The sequence below is a fragment of the Epargyreus clarus genome, unplaced genomic scaffold (assembly GCF_041222505.1).
Source record: "Epargyreus clarus isolate Ecla_fem2 unplaced genomic scaffold, WU_Ecla_fem_2.2 ptg000026l, whole genome shotgun sequence".
In the NCBI taxonomy this organism is placed as follows: Eukaryota; Metazoa; Arthropoda; class Insecta; order Lepidoptera; family Hesperiidae; genus Epargyreus; species Epargyreus clarus.
In genome coordinates this window covers 3,302,082-3,324,191 of record NW_027332233.1, presented here as the reverse complement: position 1 = coordinate 3,324,191, position 22,110 = coordinate 3,302,082, and the positions used below count along the sequence as shown (strand labels likewise).

At 36.7% G+C, this 22,110-nt stretch overlaps 1 protein-coding gene across 1 annotated transcript in view; it reads right to left on the bottom strand.

The window, feature by feature from the left end:
- Window positions 1-22,110, bottom strand: part of LOC140753365 (vascular endothelial growth factor receptor 3) — a 79,019-nt gene that overhangs the window by 12,142 nt on the left and 44,767 nt on the right. Inside the window, exons 2-5 of the mRNA XM_073087922.1 lie at window positions 5,738-5,820; window positions 2,677-3,169; window positions 1,171-1,279; window positions 470-552 (exon numbers count right to left, since the gene is read on the bottom strand). Coding sequence (XP_072944023.1) covers window positions 470-552; window positions 1,171-1,279; window positions 2,677-3,169; window positions 5,738-5,798 — 746 coding nt within the window. The 5' untranslated portion in view covers window positions 5,799-5,820. The remainder of the gene's footprint in view (window positions 1-469; window positions 553-1,170; window positions 1,280-2,676; window positions 3,170-5,737; window positions 5,821-22,110) is intronic.

Below are 22,110 nucleotides of genomic sequence, written 5' to 3'. Positions count from 1 at the left end.
TCCTATTTCTCACTGGGATCATCTCTGATTATAGATTAGTAGATTCTTGACATATATGTCTGGAAAACTTATCACAAATTGGTAATTAATCTTTCTCCCTACTTACTTGAATTTATACTTGAATATCCTTGTTTAGAACAAAGAAAATATTTTGAGATTGATAGGAAACAACTGGCTACAATACCTATCGATTGTTTATGGATATCCACATTCAAATCACGAGTAAGCAAAGCATAGCCTAACTTAAAAAATTGCACGTCTCATAAACCATAAGGGTTTTAGGGCACATTTCTTGGCACAATAGGAGTTTATCACAGAAGATGAAATAGAACTAATCATGAAATAAAATGATCAGAAAATGAAATTAATGATAGATCTAAAATTAGCGTAGTCTTTAGGTGAAACTACAGTCCTTCGGTTGGTTATGAATGTCTAGCTGTAAGTATACAAAATATGATGTATTTCTCACCTGTCGTCTGCTGTGTACTGTTGCATGCCAGTTGTCAGCAGCTCCATCGGTTCTTCGTCGTTTTTCCGCCGAACCCACGACACCTTTAACAATGTTACCGTTTAAAATAATAAACAACATACCAAGCGTAAAATTTGATGAGCCTAAATAATGAAAACTGTTACATAAAATTAAACGCAAAGAGTTCCAGAACGTCGTTGAGCAAGATCATTTATCACATCAAAAAGCTCAGTTGGGACATAACTTTGAAGCGCTCATAATTCTTAGGCTCTGTCCGCTATGGCAGATATCCTAGCGGTCCGTCAAGCTAAGCAAAACTAACCGAATTAGTCCTCTGGTGGATATCTCTTTGGATGAGGCGGACATGTGACATTAAGCCAATCGTAAGTTGATCAACCAATTTTGCAGACAATATTTTCCTATCAAAGACTCATGTAAATCTTGGCACATTTGTTAAAGAATTATTACTTCAAATGATCCAATATTTGACTAACATATTTGATAGACTTCTTTTATTAAATGTAGTTTTGTCGCAGTCTCCGCACTTGACTGAAGATATTGGTGACCACAGTAAATGATTAACAAGAAAACGTTACAACCTATATTTACGATTTAATCGCCTTGCCGTTTACATCCACAGTAGGAGACGTAGGGATAGATTTATGCAATGGAACAATTGGATGATGGGACATACTTATTACCAGTTTATCGTGTAACGCATCCACTTTGCAGTCTAAGTGTGCTGTGGAGCCCACCAGCGCTTCTATCTCTGGTGCCGCTGCTGCGTAGATGCTATTGCCGTGACCAGCCCTGGTGAAGAGATGAGAGTTAGTTTTGATTTTTAAATGGTATATAGCCTTAATGGTTCGGCGGCGGAGGTGTCACCGTCACATGCTTTAGAACAGAAGTGTTAAGTACTGTGTTTTGGTTTGGAGGGGTGATAAATATGAGACGCTTGTTGTGGCCTTCCTATTTAGTCTACCCCTGAACAGCAGAGTCCTCTTAACATCAAGTGGACTATATCCCCCTTTGTAAATAAAACAAAAGAAAAAGGCTTTTATTTGTTCCAGAAAATGCTAGTTTACAAAGTCAATTCGTTTTGTTAGTATCAAAATATAGTATTTTGTTGATTTTATAGTGAGTAGCCACACTTACAGTTTCATAAATTTTAGATTGGTATTAGAGCTTTTTTTTTGTTTTGTAAGAACCCCTTTATATGTCACTTAGCTACTCCCATGTTATGAAAAAACATTATGGAAAATTAATTAAGCACTATTTATTTAGGACCAAAAACATAAACATGGTTATTTACTCCGACGACAAAGCTAAACCATCCATTAGTTAAACCAAAGACACTAGCGAAATTCAGTTAGTGTATAAGCTGCCTTAACTCACTAACTGGATTTGTTAGAGGTTGAACAGCGAGGAGAAACCGAATTACGTATACTATTTGTATTTCGTAACATAATCATAACTGTGGACCAGTGAAAATAAACAGAGCGCAAACTGAATAACCGACATTTATGAAGGCCTAAGGGCTCTAATATACAAGCGACAGCGGCTGACGACAAAACACGATTGCCGGTGACACTTAGCGACAGTTTGCGACCGTCGTAGAGGATTATGAGCTGTCGCCCGTTGTAGCTAGTGGCGCGATGACATCGGCTAAAATCTTCAACTACAGTCAGCTTCAACCATAGCCACCGACCGTTGCTGCCTATGGTCAGTGACGGTGCGAGCTGTCATACTTTGTATCAGAACATATTATCATGCCTGCTTGTATATTAGTCTCCACGATTTATTTAGAAATTAGGATGTAGTAAAATAAAGTATAGTGTAGCAAAATATGGGTAACTAAGGTTTTCAAGTACCTAACATTTAGTTGTGTTAAATAAAAAAAATCGGTTTTAGGCAGCAGATCCTGGTTGAACAAGGATTTTATCAATTTTCAATTTTAAATAGCACCACACCCACATCGGTATGTCAATGCAGCACACCGACGCGCCAATATCAACTTTATCACCTTCACATATAAGTATTTAAATTACAGAAACTCACGTAGCAGTATTCTGCGTGGAGTTTTACAGAAAGCACATATAATTCTTGGTAATTTATTAATTATTCTGATTGAAATATGGAAATCGCAGCTTTATAAAAATAGGAATTCGATATGTTTCACCATTTTTATACGTAAAAGCGTTACTTACCTATCATTCCTATGTTGATGAGTATTAGAGTACGTATCAAAGATATAATTGAGCAGTGGAGCGCTGGATCCTGTCTCGCCTGGCTTTCGCTTCCTCTCCAGTACCAGGGGCGGTGGACTCGGCAGTGTCTCTGTCGTGACTTCATAACTTCCATAGGTAACGTTATCTGACACTATATTCACAACCCGTCTTCTTCTATTCCTCTTGCTATCCTTATCTACATTATGTACAACTAATTTAGCACCCTCTTCAGATTCTTTCACAGCTTCATCCTTGCAACAAGGAGTCTTATGTATACTAACGGAATTCTTGAGTCTGTCGCCGAAACTATGTACAAGATTAAAGTTCGAGTAATTAAAGTTGTCGAGAACTTGAGTTTGATTATGTAAGTCTAGGCTTGTGTGCAGCATTTGATAAACTTTGTTTAGTGTTGGCTGCGCATTCTGTTCGGTGGTGTTATCCGGTATCGTGGAAGTGCCGTCAGCGTCAATTCCTGTGAAATAAGTAAATTGTTGGCTTATAATATTGGTTTTTGAAATATTAATATTAAATTATATAAATTCTACGAATGTTAGAGTAAGGTTTCTGTTCTGTTTTCTGTGAATCATTGATTACTTAATTCTTGTTATTGGGTTAAAATTTTAATAACTCGCGTAATGGAAAGGGGATCAAAAGTGAATATAAATTCGTCAAAAGAGGATTAAAAGGGAATATAAAGTCACAAAACAAAACTTTGCATTTATATGTTACATCTTATGGATCTCATAAATATTTAATTTTGTGAAGATTTCACACACGTTTTTTCTTTCATAGTCAAAGCGAGTCCAAAATCCGTCGGCTTTGTTAAACGCAAACCTAATAAAACCTCACATGATGTATATTGAGTTAAGTCTAAAACTGATGCAGAACTTTCGAAGCGAAACGTAAGACAAATGGTACTTTGTCCCCAGTTCCAACGGCATTCGTAACATTCTGGCGAAGATTGCCAAGTCTGTAAGTTTTATAATGCTTCAAAGATTTCGCCTGCAACGACTTTTGGAGCGAAAGGAACGGGTGAAGTTGTTAAAGATACTATAATGTGGTAAGTCAATACAGACAAATGTATGTTCTACGAGTACATAAGTTTTGAGCCAACTGTACAAAGTGTGAACCAACGCGATACAAAGATAAGAACGAGAGAAAAATTGTAAAATTATAAAATTAAATGAATCAAAAAGTCGTATTTTTAAACCCAAACTAATTAACACTTTTTTGCTTTAATAAAAATTTATTTTCAAGTAGGGGGTCGTGGTGAATAGGGTGGTTATTTTTCAAAATTTAACGCTCCCGTACCTATGAACTAACAATGCTAACTACTAAATTAACAGAAATATAAGCAGGCGTATCTTTGTACTTTAGAGCTCTCCGCACTGTTCTTAGTATATAATTTTGATCGTTTAAAATTAAATTTTGAACATTTTGAAAGCGTTAAAAGCACTTAAAAGCTGTAATTCTAAGCCCGCCGTCACTTGAATCTCTACAATATGTTACATATTTTAAGGATTTAATCCTCACTCAATTCGATTTCTAAATTTCTTGAAATCGAATAGACAGATGTTTAAATGATGAAAATAAATGTATTTTCATCATTTAAACATCTGTCTATTTACTTAAGTAGGTGAAAATTGGAACTTTTCATGAAGTGACAGCTCCCACTTAAATTCCATTTTACACTTTTTGCACTTTAAACGGAGTTCAGAATCTTGTTAAACGAATTTTTATTACCTTGCCAAGAGACGGCTCACTTTAAAAATCCGAATAGCTTCCTTAATGGTTATAAATTTCGCCTAAATTAGGTATTATAGCGGCTCTGTAAGCTTTTGTTAAAAGTTATTTATAACTCTATTAGTGATAACGAAATGGTTTGTAATTACGTGTCTTATTATTTATTAAGCAGTGATAGCCTAGTGGTTAAGAAACGCGGCCTCTTGATCGATAGGTCCGAAGTTCAAATCCCAGGCACGCACCTCTGATTTAACTAAGTTATGTGCGTATTAGAACTTAATTATCACTTGCATAAATGGTGAAGGAAAACATCCTGAGGAAACATGCATACTTGAGAATTCTTAAAAAAAAAGTTTTCAAAGTTATGTGAAGTCTACCAATACGCACTTGACCAGTGCGGTGGACTATGGCCTAATCCTTCTCATTCTGAGAGGGGACCCGTGCCCAGCAGTGGAACAATAATGATTATTTATTAACGATACTGTATTTAGGTGATGTGTTAAAACAGTGCTTTTTGGTTATAAACATAATTTTACACTTGTACTTAATACGATTTAACTTACGTGTAATTTATTTCTTACAAGACGAAGAACACTTGATATTTTTACGTATATTAATATGACAAGGCATTTTCGTTGTAAATATAGAGCTTGACTATCTACATGGGTAGTACTAGTATCTATCGTCTTTGAATTTGTTTTTATTTACCTCCTTTGTAGCATAACATTTCGAATTCTATGGGAAAACGAAGTATACAATATCTAAATCTAAATTACTGTACCAAATCCCTTCTGAATATGTCTATGCTATGTTTAATGAACTGTGACTTAGTGACTTTCTACGAGACGGGGTAATTTTGTCTATGAAGCGATCTTGCTTCGCTTGTTTCCGTTCAAAGCTGTTCAAATGCATAAAGTTTAGAAAACTCCGATAGCGTGATTCAGGGTTATAAGGTGTCACTTATCGACTTGGGTAACGTCATTAACAAGCAGTGATAACCAGTGGTTAAGAAACTCGGCATCTCGATCGAGGGATCCGAGGTTCAAAGTCCAGGTCCAGGCACGCACCTCTGATTCTTCAAAGTTATGTGCTTATTAGAAATTAATTACCACTTGCTTAAACGGTGAAGGAAAACATCATGAGGAAACGTGCATACCTGAGAGGTTTATCAAAAATCTCAAAGGTATGTGAAGTCTACCAATACGCACTTGGACAGTGCCCAGCAGTGTTAGAATAATGGGTTGATGATGATGATGATCGTCAATAAGGAGACATATTGAAAGTTTGTGTGCTGTACCTCGGCATGGCAAGGCAGTGAGCGCTGCTAGCAGAAGCGCCGCTGCGGCCGGCGCGCACATCGCTGCTACATCCTCACCAACTCTGCAAGAATGAAACAAAATTAATAATATACACTACCGCATATTTTATAATATAGGAGCAGGGCCGGATTTAAGGCAGGGCAACCGGGGCGGCAGCCCCGGGGCCTCCACAAAAGAGGGGCCCCCACAATAGAGACGTCGGATTTTTTTTAATTCCTACTAGTAAACACTAGTAAAAAAATATATTTTTTCCTTTGATATTTTTTTTCGCTATTTTACCTTTATCTATAGTACTCTGTACAAACATGAATACTAGAAGAATCGACCTGCGTTTTACAATAAAATATTTATTGAAAAACTCAACTGAAAAAAATTGTTTAATTCGGAAAATGATTTGGGGCCAGGGGGCGTCCACTCCTTTGTTGCCCCAAGGTCTCTAGACCTCTAAATCCGGCCCTGTATAGGAGTAGCAAACGAACATGTAGTCCATCTGATGGTAAATGGCTAATGTCGTCCATACCTCGGTAATCAACCCCAAACAAGATTATATTCCTACCTGAGGTCGGCAGTGCGTTGCGTTGTTACTCCTGAAGACTAAATTGGAACGCCACAGAAAAGTAAACAGGAGACTTATCGTTGCTGATATCTAAAAGCGAAGATAAATAGACAAGTTAAGACGAAAGAAGGAAAAGGAGGTGCGGTCTCGCATTATTGAGTACAACTTTTCCCACTATCCCCCAGGCGCGTAGCTCAGTTCGATCCAACTAGACACTAGCACACACTTTCCGCGATCAATCTCCATTGCAATAGCATGATAGAGAATACTTTAGACGTTCCTCCGTTAAGGGAAGAAACCCGTTTACATTCCATTTATGAAATAAATAAGGGCATAAAAATACTGTAGTAATTAGGTGACTTTTACATAAAAACATGTTTATTTACATAGCAACTTAATTTATGAATACTAACTTAGCTAGCTAGCTTAGCTTAAATAACAAACTAAGGTAATTTGGTGATCGCTCATCCAGTTAAACAAAACAAACCCTTCTATTATGCCTGTTGTTTTTGAAGGGCGTAATTTGGGCGGGCGGGGAGAGGCCGATAATTAAATTATTATATACAATTTGGGTAGGGTCGGCTTGATAGCCCTTATGTTATGACACGCGTATTGTTATGGATATGTCTCCACAACCCACATACGAAGGCTTTTTGTTTGACGTAAACAATGGGGTAGCTGAATGAAATAATCTACAGTATATACTTAATACTCTGAGATGGAGTAAGATTGAGTGAATGGACCTCCCACGGGTCTTTTTATTCATAGGCTTAGGTCCTAATCTTACTTTGTAAGGTTGTGAGAAAAGCTTCCCTAGAAGCTTATATATGATTTGAAATATTATAGGTTATATTTTCAGGATTGGTGCCGGTATTTCCCAAACATATTAATTTACTTTGACAAACCAAACTAAGAAAAAGTACAATTTAAATTTCGGTGGGATCACGGGCGTAGAAGATATAGTAAGGAAATCACATTTTTTTAAATTACAGAATCGTAATATGCAGTGTCTATCGAGTCGTTCACTTTTTTTTTTTTTTTTTCGCGGATAAATCCTCATGGATCCTCTCCCGCCCGGGGGAGCGGAAGGGGTATGTCGGACTCGTACCGACTAAATCTCCGCGGCGTTCCTCTGGACGCTCGGTGCCGGGTCACGAGAGGCGTTAAGCATTACATTCGCGGCCCGGCAACGTCGGCCGGCGCTGATGTTAACGCCAGCCACGTCCCGAGAGGGAGGGGCTCCTCTCAGTTATGTCCCTCAAGAGATGAGCGTGCAGAATGCTCACACGACATCTCGAGCCTTAAAGATCGGATTCAGATTGGAATATTTTCTTATTAAAGAGGCTTTCGTTGACTAATTGATCGGGAAAGGTAAGTGTCGTTAAATATAAATACAATAGTAAAGAAAATACATATCTTAACAAGTTGCTACATCAATCAAAATAAGACTAAATATCTAAATGAAATAATTTGTCGCTTAATTTATGTCAATATATATAATTATTTGAGAGCTTTTTATTAATTTTCTCGAATAGTACATTTGGTAAAATCGTTTTGATTTTGAGTTTTTTATTCTTTTAATTTATTACATCGAAGCAACAACCAAGTGTCAAATTTATGTCTCCCTTACCACACCCTTCAACCAAGAACACAACAGCGCTTAACATTACTGTTATTAGGCAGATATAGGTGTGACGGTGATGCCGCGGGATTCGAACCGTAGTGAGTTCTATAAGTTTTCTACACCCTTCAAAACAGAACTTTAGTATCCAAATAATCTTATATATAAAATTCTCGTGTTAGTTACCGTACTCTTCCGAAACGGCTTTACTGATTTTCACCAAATTTTATATGCATATTCAGTAGATCTGAGAATCGGCTACTATCTATTTTTCGTACCCCTAAATGAAAAAGGTTGTTCACCCTTAACATTTTTTTATTTATACAGAACGTTTGCCGGGTCAGCTAGTAATTATATAAATTAATTATATCCAGAAACGCTCATTACATTCCGAAGTCGACATTAGTCTCACTTCAAGTTAATTGGCATACGGTTATTGTCAATTTACGTAATAATTAACATTTAATGTATTGGTAATTTATTAATTAATTGTGTATTATTGTTATTATCTACTGAAGTGTACAATAAAGAATCTATCTATCTAATATTCTACCATGTTTATGTATTAAAGAATTTACAATACGTAGGTAAACTTTACAGGTAGCTAGCGTGGCGTAAAGACACAAAACTTCACTGTAGTGCGGGAGACATGAGTTCAAACCCCACGAGAACTGTTTTTTTGTCCCTGTAGTTCCGGGACCAGAATAGGGCTATGGTATCTCCTGCCTGTCGTAAGAGGCGACTAAAAGAGGTTTCCGGTGTTGCGGGTCGTAAGTGGGAGCTGGAACCGCCCGGACAGCGACCCCGGGAAGGACGGCGGTATGTGTGGTCGCATACCGTTGTGCACACCAGACGGTGTGGTGAGCGTCACGCTCACCTGGGAGGAGCCCGATGGGGCAACGCGCTAAGAGGACTCCGGTTGCGTTCCTCTGGAGGTCCCGGAGTCCTCTACGTAGCGCAGAGGACGGCCACCGGGGGGGTTTTAGTGCGGCAAGAATCCCACATAACCCCGTGCCGCTCCCACGGCACAGGGTACCTTTTGAAGGTTTCCCCCTCGTAACCAAAAAAAAAGGTAAATTTTACAGTGATTACTTTTTATTAATAACATTTGAATTAGAATTCTGTTCCGGTTAGTATAATTTAAATGCTAAACTCAAAATGTCTAAGTTTATAACGTAGATAGTATCTGGCCGGGAATCGAACCCGTGACCCGGGATCCTGCCGAGATCGTCCCATAGATTGCGACGGGTCATCATTATGGACGATGGTCCTTAAAATTTATAATGATTATGTAAATTCTAAGCAGAAACATGATTATGTGGTATGGTAAGATGGGCTTTGTATATTATAACTTGTTTCAATAATTATTGTATTTCATAATGACAACATTTATATGTACCTCTCGCTTCATAATAATAAGCGAGAAAAATATGCAAAAGCCATAATAGTTTTGCGTATTATGAGACCATTATGACTATACTACTTGGTTCAGTAAATATTGTATTAAAAATGGCGACATTTCCATTTGGTGAAACCCTTCGTAGTTCGACTTCATAGTAAGACACAAAGTAACTTAAGGGTAGCAAGGCACCTATAGGTGACTTTTGATAGGACTGTAATCCAATCTGAAGTTGATTCTACAATGAAGCCACTTACCATTAGATAGACTGTATATTCGTTTGCTTCTTATATATCCTTAAAAAATACCTTTTCCACACTTTTCATGAGACAAACAAGATGTGCATTTCGAATACATTATTTATTGAGACGAGGTATACATATATGTATACATCATATATATTAAATTCTCGTGTCACAATGTTAGTTACCATAGTCCTCTAAAACGGCTTTACCGATTTTCACCAAGTTTTATATGTACATTCAATAGGTCTGAGAATCGGCTACTATCTATTTTCCATATCCCTAAGTGATAAGGGTTGTTCACTATAACATTTTTTTATTTATATCAACACAACGTTTGCCGGATCAGTATTGTTATATATTATGTGTCGTCAATTACCGTGACAATCAACGATAGAATTGGAACATAATATATGGGAGCGATATGTTTGATGTTAATTTGGAAATTAATCAGGATATCCGGAAATGCGTCAGGTATAATTACGACCCTAACGCGTATAATACCATATAGTATATTATCATCATCAACGACTCATACCGTCCTACTGCTGGGCACGGGTCTCCTCTCATAATGTGAAGGATTAGGCCATATATTAACTATAAAAAATCAGAGGTGCGTGCCTGGGATTTGAACCTCGGAAACCTCGATCAAGAGGCCGAGCTTTTTAACCACTAGGCTACGAGTTTTATTTCTAGTATAGTATACGTACCATAAATAATGTTGCGTATAAAATATATTTATTATTATTAATATAAAATAACTAAATTTCTCATGTAAGTAAAAATATTTTTGTATTTATTTTATTTTCTTTTATGTACGAATAGAAAATAGTTAGCCGCTGAATGGCGGTTTTTATAGAAAGACTAGCTGACCCGGCAAACTTTGTACCGCATCAGAATCTATTTATGAAATATATTTCATATTTACTCACCTTTTAAGTCTTTCCTGGACTTCCACATATTATTCTAAACTAAAATTAGCCAAATCGGTCCAGCTGTTCTCGAGGAGTTCTATGGGTGGCTTCAGATGGTGGCAATATACTGAAGAACACACAGAGTAATAAGAATATATATTAACCCCTTTATATACAATTGCTATTTAAGTTACAAAATCTATTCATAACGATTTTTTTTAGTTAAGTTAAAGTTTTTTTTATAATAATAAATTCTCATGTATATAGTCACTGGCTGATACGATTGTACGAGTTAGCATATAAAAGGAAAAGAACGCTCTTGACATTGACGTTGTATTTTGCGCGGGAATAATAAAAGTTTTAAACTGATTCAAGTAATAGTTTTATTCTTTTCTTGTCACAACCCGTGCTCATATGCTTATGAAACGCTGCATGCGTACGTGGAACGCGTGTGCGAACTTAGGCACGCGCGACAGGAAAAGTACCGTATGACACGAAAACATAAACTACACATTTCAATAATAAACATTTAAAATATTATAAACTACTCACTAAGCACCCTCGTATACATACTTCAAAAACTGTGCAGTACTATGAAAACGTCCATATGTCGTATATTTTAGCAGCAAGCAATTTTTAACTTAGCGAAGAACTCGTAAAGTGCATTATCGTACGTGTTTATATTTCAGAGGTTCCCATCTATTCTCAGTTATAATACGGCCATTAAACTAGGAACTTTTCGACGTGCTCCGACCACCGGTAAATTGGGTTTGTTGCGCACTGGCAGCGGTGAAACGATGATACACTATTGGCAAAGGAAGATCTCCCGACAGGCTAGATCATGCCCGGGAAGCGGCCGTGCTCCAATAGTCTCGGTTCGGATTGTGTATATGTACAAGATGTTGTGGAAACTTCGATAGCGTGATTCAGAAACGTACAGCACCATCTCTTGACGAGTTGGCGGAGAGGAGACACATTGACCATTCCTTACCAAAATCGACATTTTTTAAATATTGAAATAGACTGCCAGAAGTGGGTGCAGTCTATCTGTTTGTAAATGTCACTGCTGCCCATAGACATCTGTAACCTACTTCATTGTAACAAGGGTTTCTAAGTCTATGGCTACCTTTATACCTAAAGTATTTGCGCTGCCACTATTGAGAACTAAGGTGGTCGCCGCATATATTATGTAAGTCATCGGCATCCATACAACCTCCACTGCAACGCAATATTGTTTTAAAGAAGACTTACTTATCCCAGACGTTCCAAGTTAGACCTCATATACAGGGTGAATTTTTCAAACGGGCCTTCAGGGCCAAATCCGAAACTATAAGGATTAGCGAAAAATGCTGAAAGGAGTTACGAGGCCGATTTTGATAAAAACTAAAACTGCATCATTACTTTTCTAAAATATCTTTTTTTTTCAAAATGAACTCGTTCGATTCCCGGCTAGGGAAAAAGTTATTTTAAAAAAGTAATAATGCAGTTTTAGTTTTTATCAAAATCGGCCTCGTAACTCCTTTCAGCATTTTTCGCTAATCCTTATAGTTTCGGATTTGGCCCTAAAGGCCCGTTTGAAAAATTCACCCTGTATACATTAGCGTTACTTACATGTTCTATATTTGTAGGTGTACATCAATCCAAAAGATTATACAACTTGTCCCAATAAGAATTGTCAAAAAAAATTACCGCTTTTCTATTTACCTCTCGTTAGATTTCTGTAACTTTAACGTGTCGGCAAGTAATACGTACAAAAGCCGCCATTCTGAATTACTCTCTTTCTTGAAACAAGTTATAGATCTATATCAAGGTTGATTTCGGCGGCACTTTTCTGCCTGAAGTCTCTGGCATACTAAACTTTGGCTCGACTTGGCGGAGGCACTGCCGTGCCTCCTGATAACATGCATACTAAATAACATGTATGAGGCGTTCTAACTTAGTCCGAAGGGATAGTGACATACATATTTGTTTTCGACCACTGACCTATTTAAAGTAGGGTATAGGCAAAAGCAAACTGTCAGTTTGTAAAGTACCAAATGGGATTTTAATCACAATATCCCATAGAACTATCGTTTAAAGGAACATTTAATAGCGTAGACCTATTTCCGTGTGTAATCAATCAATGAATACCGTAGAGATAAATAAATACGATACACATAGTCATGGCAATATACTCATATGTTTTGTGAGTAAAAGCAATAAATTTAAAAAAAGACTGTTCTGTTAAAACACGTTTTTAAATTGTATTGAAAGCTTTTCAAAATAAATAAATTGTATCCCTCGTCACAACCCATTACTGTCCTCCTCGGGCAGGTTACGACTATGGGCCTCCTGTCAGAGTGAGAGGGATTTTTAGGCTATAGCCCATCGCGCTAACCTAAAATGAATTGGTATACTTCACATACCTTTATGAACTTTCAGGCATGTAGACTACTCATTAGGGTATCCTTCATTTTTAAAATTTCTCTGCACTTTTTCTTCGCTTTCGTGTTTTTGCACCACTTAAATGAGCATGTCGGCATTGTTCCGCGTAAATTACACCATGACAGCCATTAAACGGCTGGCAGAATTGTCAGCCGTATAAGCCATTTAACGGCTTCCTTCAATTACAAGGCGGTGAGATATCTATTCTTATATATGGTTTAACTTAACGATTAGACACGATTAGACATACTACCTGATGGAAAGTAGTCAACGCCGCCTATGGGCATTGTTACCGCTGCTTTACACTTAGCCCTCAACATAAAAACATTTTCAAATTGCTCTAGGTAGTTCATAGTCGTCCCTGTAATTCCGGGACTAGAATAGGGCTACGGTATCCGGCCGGCGGCAAGAGTGGGAGCTCAAACCGTCCGTAGAGCATCCCCGAGAAGGACGGCGGCCTGTGTGGTCGCATGCCGTCGTAAACACCAGATGTGAGGGAGGAGCGTAAAGTGCTCCCCCCAGGGCAGAAGCCGACCGGGGCATCGCGCTCGGAGGACTCCGGTTGTGTTCCATTGGAGATCCCGGAGTTCTCCACCAAGCGCTTAGGACGGCCACCGGGGGGGTTTTAGTGCGGTAAAAATCCCACATAACCCGGCGTCGCTCCCACGTCGTCGGGTACCTTTTGAAGGTTTTCCCCCTCGAAAACAAAAAAAAAGGTAGTTCATAGTGGGTTCTACATTGAGGCTTAGTCTTAGGAATACTCTTTACTCGTCGATAGTAAGACAAGGTATCATAGAACTCCCGAAACACTCGCAACTTGATAGAAGGGCTGTTTAAAAATTTAAAACAGTGCGGTGGTGGTACGTACACGAACGTTTAATGTGGGGTATATATGTACTTATATGTTTAGAAGGTTTTATTTCTTGTTTGTGTACTAAGAAACAAAGGTACAATCCTTCAGGTTTTTTAATGTCGCTGTAGCATCGCTTCATTTTGCATCTTACCTTTAATAGCAATATTGAACATATAATTATATATATTTGAAGGTGGTAGAACCCTTTGTGGTTCGACTCCGGCAGCACCACCGCCACACCTATTTCTACCTAATAACAGCAGTGTTAGGCGCTGCTGTGTTCCGGTTTGAATGGGGTGTGGTAAGGGAGACAGACTTTTCCGAGGCGTTCTAGCTTAGTCCTCAGGGGTATCGGCGCATCTGTGGCCGACCTCAGGTAGGAATATCTAATCCTATCTGGGGTGGATACACAAGATATAATTACTGCATACTATTTCAATTTCATAAAAAAACGTTAGCTCTTATTGCAAAGCCTTCCTACTTCTTAAGTATAAAAATAACTTAAACCAATTCTACTCAAGAATCTATTTAAGTACCTACTCGTACTATAAGAACTAGTAACCTACTAAGAAAAAACAAACACCGCTTGCTTTATATTCCAAGCAGCTACCGATAATTAAATATACCAGGAAGTAAGACGCGAGAGGAATTCCGGAAAGCGTACAAACATGTTGTGCACACTTCATAACCCCAGGGTTTACTATAGCAGCTGGACTGCAATCACAAGTTGGTACATAACGTCGAAGTAAGACATCATACATACCACATAACCACATGTGAACACAAATAAAATACGTGTTTGGGACACGCAATAGCATAATTAGGAATGTTTGCTAAATATGTTTTTTTTTTATTTATGCATGTTGACATGGCAATTTACATGCTCAAAGTGTAGTTTCAAAATGACAAAAATGTTTAAATATGAGCTGAGCTGTGCCTACGGATTCGTTCGTGTGGATTAAAATATATAGCCAATTTTACGTCAATTTCAGTTTATCGATGTGCTTCGTGAGCTTGATAGATGGCATTGTATAATTGACGTTTTATTCTAAGTACAAGCGAATGAAGTCGCAGGCTCAATTTACAATTAACAAAGAGTGACGAATCTTAGGTAAATAAACCTTAGGTGAAATTTCACATAATATTGAGTAACTATCTAAATATAATGTGGTATATTCCGATAAATCGTGTCTTTATACTTATAACTAAAGGTATGTCTATAGTCTTATAGTTTTTTTTTATAAAATATATGAGTAGCAGATGAGTAGTCCACCTGATGATAAGTGGCTACTGCCGCCCATACACATCTTAGACCAAATAGTATTAGGTATTTCTACCTGAGGTCGGCCACAGATGCACCACTACCCCTGTGGACTAAGCTGGAACGTTTCGGAAAAGTATGAAACATTTTACATAATTATATCTTCGTCTGAAATCTTTACAATTACAACCATAAGACGTCTAGGTATTCTATTTATTTAACGTCATATAACCATAGGCTACAGTTGACTTTTACGTCCTTTCTTTAAGTATCGTAACTAAGTGTCGGACTAAAAGTTCTCCAAGTTCTCGTTTACTAAGTGTGTCCCAAGTTCAGACTTATAATCTCCGCAGAACTACGACTCACCGCTGACCCATAAAGCGTTACTTTGAATCTCGGATGAGATTGAATTTTTAGTACGACAGTCCCCTAGTTAAAGTTCTAGAACATAAGTCTAGGCTAAGTGAGAAACATTTAGAAATATGGCCTCCAAGGGATCGAGCGCTGTGAAATTGTTGACTTTATTTTAAAAGTTCCCGACTTTATTCCTGGACGAATTTTTACACAAATGGCGGAAGCGCTTGCTTATAAAGTGTCAAGTGATAGTGGGGAAAGACATTATTTAAGACCATGCATATTTTTACTGGTTATAGTGTTATGGTTTTAAATTCCGCCTTCCAATTTGTGGGTCCAATATAATTTCTCGAAGATTTCTCGAATAATTAAACATGTTGTTTTAACGGCGAAGGATAATATTGGAAATCAGGCCTAAGATTTCTTAGAAAATAAATGTGCAAGATGTGGTAAGTCGACCAATCCGCATTTAGCCAGTGCGGTAGACAATGGCCTCACTCTGAGAGGCAAACTTGTGTTCAGCATTAAGATAGTAATAGATCTTATATATACAATTCTCGTGTCACAATGTTAGTTACCGTACTCCTCCGAAACGGCTTTACCGATTTTCATCAAATTTTATATGCATATTCAGTAGGTCTGAGAATCGGCTACTATCTATATTTCATATCTCTAAGTGATAAGGGTTGTTCACCCTTAACATTTATTTATTTATATGGCAACACAACGTTTGCCGGGTCAATTAATAAAAAGCAATAAATAGATCGGCCCTATAAACAAATTAATTTTGACTATTCGTCAATCGAAGTAGAAAAAGTATGCCGTAAATTTCTTGCCAGTAGACTCTCAGTCTATATTTCGTGGAAACACGTACTCAGAAGTGGAATTTTCGTCTGTAATTTTAAAAATTAAAGGTCGTAACGTGACCCTCCTTGAATACTAAGATAATATCCCGGAGTTATAATACATATGCCCAAAATTCATTTATTCTAGTTTATTCTGACGTAATCATTCGAAATGTAGGCATTTTGAATATAATAATTCTATTATAAAATATAGTCTTTCTAATAGATTTTTCTTTTTAAATAAGGTAATGTAGAAAATGGCTGAATGAGGTTAAGTTTGACGTCTCTAACTCTTATATTATTAATGTAGAGTTACCTAAATATATAAAAACCTACTGTATAGGTACTTGGGTACAACTTAAACTAAACCTAGCTTATTAACAGTCTTGTGTTCTTCATTGTTCACAAGTTTATCAAACAGATAAATTAAAATTTCGCATTTATACTTGTATGTTTCATGATTAATATAAAAATGGTCTATGGTCCTACGACGCACTAACTCAACTTAACGCAATCAAGATCACCCCCCACGGACAAATAATGAAAATATAATTATAAAATATAAAACTTGTGACTTAATTCCCATAAATAAAAAATACCTTACGTATCTTATTAACCGCTAACCACGAATCAACCTGGATCAATTTTTGAAAAGAAGATATAAACAATGGTGTAGCTCGAATGAAAGAACTTACTCATACTCTTATTATGTAAAATAAACAAATATTTACCTCGCGCGGTAATAAGTCATAATTTACGTTCCGCATTATGTTAGATGGTGTATTTTAGCATTTGAGACGGCTAAGTATAAAGGATGTGTTTCACCGCAGGAGAGTAACTAGTAGCAAGTTCTGGCATTATAAGTAGACCACTCGGGACGCCTAAGCATGCTCCACGCTACTTCAGTCCACATTTTAAGAAACTATTTGCATTATACATTTTTATCTACGGAGAAATGGCAAATTAGAATGTTACCCGTCTAATTAAGGAAAGCAGCCCATGGACACTAATAGTTAAATTCAAATAACGGTGACAGGTGTACACAAATACATTGCTAACATTAAAAATTAAGTTGGAATGCTTCACATCATAATCAAATTAAAATATTCCATTTAAAGTGTCTGCTTCATATATTCAGCGCTACACAGGTGTTATAAGGCAGAAATGGGTAGCATAAGTTCCACCAATTACGAGGATATATGACACTGCAAGATTATTTCCAATTACATTTTTCGAAAGCAATATTTTGAACCTCTCGCTCGCTTATTCCCCCAAAGTGAGACGAGTATGTAACAGCACATAATTGAATTTCGTAAAGTTAAACATTATATCCAAGTAATTAACTTGTAATAGAATAAGTTGATAAATCATAATTTGGTATGTTCGCGGTATTGTGTGGAGCGCCGTCACACGGTAATGAAAAGTTAATCTTGTGGCCTTAATTTTAATTGCTGTGTGTTCATTAATTAATGATTTACTTCATTAATGAGTTACTTTTCATGCTTCATTTAAAAGAATAATTTGATGCATATTATATTATCATGGGGCTACCATATCTACTAGCGAAAGAAGGTTCTCAGGATATATAATTAGCTTCAGGTAAAAACTGTTTTATATATATTTTTTTATAATATAAGAGTAGCAGACGAGCATGTAGTCCACTTGATGGTAAGTGGCTACTGCCGCCCATAGACATCTGTAATCAACTCCAGATAGGTTTAGATATTCCTACCTGAGGACTAAGCTGGAACGCCTCGGAAAAGTCTGTCTCCCTTACCACACCCTTCAAACCGGAACACAGCAGCGCCTAACACTGCTGTTATTAGGTAGAAAAAGGTGTGTCGGTGGTGCCGCCGGAGTCGAACCACAAAGGGTTCTACCACCTTCAATGCAGTTGGTTAGTGTTGGAGAGCAGCGGCTACTTACCATCAGATTGACTTCAAGTTCGTTTACTACGACTATGTCATAACATGTCATCAATTAATGTAATTCTCTACCAATACAGTATATTATTATAATTTAGTCTGTAATTTGTACATGAATCTCTAAAATATTTAAATTTCGTAAAAGTGACATAATTGGACTTAATTGAGCCGTAAATCAAATGTATGTCAAAATGTCGTATGTCAAAAAATATACCTAGTGAAAATGTTTAGAAAATATATCGTTGAAAAATATTATTTTACATGAATTTCGACCTGTCATTCTCAATAGAGAACCTTAATTTATTTTTCAAACGTTCGCCATAAATTTAGGAAATTTATTAAATAACTGTCAATAAGCGGAACGTGGTGAAAAATAACACATCATACTTATAGAATAAATTTGGGTAATAAGGCACTCGTCCAATCTGACTCCGAAATACTAGATAATAAATGTTTATTAATTCTATAATATGCGATTATCAATAGTTTGTTGAAGTTTGACAATTACCTACGTCTTAATACGTTAAGCGACTTTTTTATTACATATATAATATATTTTATAACCTTTTTATAGCCTCTTTTTGATAGGTTGCAAAACTACGGTAGGTAGATAAGTTATCATTACCACATCTATACCTAACGTAAAACAGTACATTTTAGGGGAATCATGTGGCTTTGTCTTCGGAAGTGGCGACGCATCTGTAATCGGTTTTATGTAGAACCCCGGTACTGTAGAAATTGATCACAGATGTAAGTTGGACGGCACACTCGTTTAAGAAAATGAGACGTCCCAATTTAATTATCAGGAATGTCTTTATATCTGTAAAACAGATGTTTATATAGTTGGTAGATGATGTTGGTAGATGATCTGTAACCTCGCTGACCAATGGTCATCGAGGTTACAGATATTTACCGAATAATACCAAATCCTCTACCGCATTTTCCATAAATTAATTGTAGAAGCAAATACCCGGGTTACTTCGCAAAGCTTTCTTAAGTAAAAGCTTTCATATCTCGACACGGTTTACGGTCCGGTAAAATGGGCGGAGTCCCTTCAGGTGTCAGCCTTGCCGGCTCAAATGGATTTCACCGTCAAAATACGTAATTGAGCAGCAAAATTGCTGGTTTAGAAGCGAATTAGCAGTGTCGGTGGCTGATTCTGACTGGCACTTCCAGGTCAGCGTTCAGGTAAGGTATTATTGAACGGTTACTTGAGTTTCGCGTGGAAAGTCTTAAGCACCTATGATGAAAGGTATACTAGGTTACAATGAGGTTTTGGTTATATATTATAGGAGTAGCAAATGTAGATAGTTTTAAGGTACACGGCAATAGAAGCCTTGTTACCCTGAGGACTAAGTTGGAAGTCCACGTATTAGTATGACCTTACCACAGAAACTGAAGCAAAGTTTAAAACTGATGTTCGTAGGCAGACGTCATGCTGTGTTTTTTTTTACCACCTGATGGTAATTGGCTACTGCCGCCCATGGACATCTGTAGTCAACTGGATTAGATATTTACTAACTGGTGTTATGAGACATAAATAGGTGTGGCGGGCGGTGCCTCTGGAGTCGAATCACAAAGGATTCTACCACCATCATCACGCCGCCTTGTGAGGCCAAACTGTTGTTTTAGGTTTCTAGAGGAACATATAATATCGATGTCAAACAGAACTCCTGTAGCATTACCATGAGTTGGCATAGAAACGCCACTATAGAAATGGTAAATAGAAAACTATTGTCATTTTGCTAGTGAATAACATAACTACTATCGTTACGGTATTTCTTGACAACGTCTGTCAAATTAATGACTCATGGGACCGAATTTGTATGGCAATAGATCATAATGACATTCGCTAGCGATTTGATTTCGATAGGTTTTTTACGTATCGAGTTACGTCACTACGGATTTTAGTTCTACGAGTAACCACCAGAGGCGCTGTACAATTTTTCATACATTTGTTTTACGCAGTCGCTAGCGAGTAATACTTTTGTAAACTCATGGTAGTCCTACTGTTCTAATTTGGGTCCGTTATAGAATTGAGCGGTAATTTCCGTAGAACGTCATTTGTTATGCACGAATGAATTGAAATCACGTTTATCTTTTGTTTTATTATATTATTTTTCCCTTTTACAGATAATTTAAAAATAACTTAAATTGCGATAAATTGAGTCAAGAATTTTCTGTATAAAAATATAAGAAAAAATGTCACTAGAATAAACAGGTTACTGTTATATCCTTCAGCGAAAAACGAAACGTTAAAATGCAACAGAAAATAAAACACTGACATAATCAAACTACGCAGATAAAGTTCAAGCGAAACAATAAAACCAATAGTGAGTGATGAATGTGAGTGAGTGAGAAAATACTGAACTATAAACAATCTTCATTCGTTCCAGTTTGATCGAATGCGACCACAGAGTTGATGTTGAATAGAAATGGCATTTTATTTATTTGGTACTTGCTTGCGAATTTCCGCTAGTGGCTATGTTCTTTTTATTTATTTTTTGCGACCTTCCACGGTTTATATAAAATCGCTATTTAAAAAAAAATACCAACGTATTTATGCTTGAGAAGTATGTTCTTTAAAAAGCGGTTTCAGAAGTTAGAGAGCCACATACTTTTTCCAAAATATATTTTTTCTATTTGCAATAACTAATGCGCCCATTTAAATAGACAAAAATTGATAAAAGCGACACTTAATGTTGGCAGTCTTTTCCATTAGATTTATAGAGATTTGGACTTTATTCCGGAAACTTAATCCTGCGGAAGGGGTCGAATTGTTAAAAGTTTTATAGGACTTATAAAATCCCTATATAAATAGCAGATAAGAATATTTTTAGCCGAGGACGGAGAGTACGTGGCTTTTTCGAGCGTATGTATGTATGATCATACATACATGTATGATACATGCCGATGTGTATGATTCATTTTTTGGCGAACCCTAGAGCCGAATTAATTAACGAATTTTAACATACGAGGTGTCGTTGAATTCTCTTAAACTGAAGGAGTGACATTCTAACAAATAACATACGGTATATTTTGTCCCCAAAAAAGTACCGTTACCGAGGGATAGAAAACCTTTGAGTACGAGCGAAGCCGCGGCTAACAGCTAATAAGCTATATTTTTAAGCGGTCTAGTATTTAAAGGACTTCTATGTTTTACTATAATTATATTTATAATTAATATATAAATATCTTGGACGTCGTGGTAAAATAAATAAATAAATGCAGTAGCATTTATTTATTTATTTTACCACGCCAACAACTTAACAAACAAAACTTATTCTATGTATGTAAGCCAATTATAGGCGTGTACAATTTACACATATGTCATGTTATTGCTTGTTTTAACGGTTAAAATAATATCAAACACAATGCAATATACATATAAATTAATTAATTTAAAGCTCGTAGTTATATTAATGTACCTATGTTACACAGAACTAATAATAATCGTGTAATATCGTGTTGCAGTACTACGAATTAATTACTCAGTAGTATGTTTGTCATTTACTCCGGAGATCCGAATTCATATTGAATTAACAATACGGAATAACGTAAATGGTTATTTTAAGCTCAGATTTATAACCATTCGAAATGAAATGAAATATGTTTTATATTCGTCACACTTCGTCCGCTAATAACTTGGAAGTCATTAAACAATTTGATGTAGTTTAAATATTCACTAAGTGAAAAACAGTGGTAGTCTAGTGTTTAAAGGAACTCGCTCTTGATCGAGGGGTCCGAGATTCAAATCCCAGGCAACACACCTCTGATTTTGCAAAGCTAGGTATGTGCGTATTACAAATTAATTATTACTTGCTTGCGGTGAAGGAAAATATCGTGAGGAAACCTCTGAAAAATTTGTACAGTTGAGAAATCTTAAAAAATAAAAAAGTTTTTAAAGGTATGTGATATCTACCAATTCCCACTTGGTCAGCGCAGTGGGATTATGGC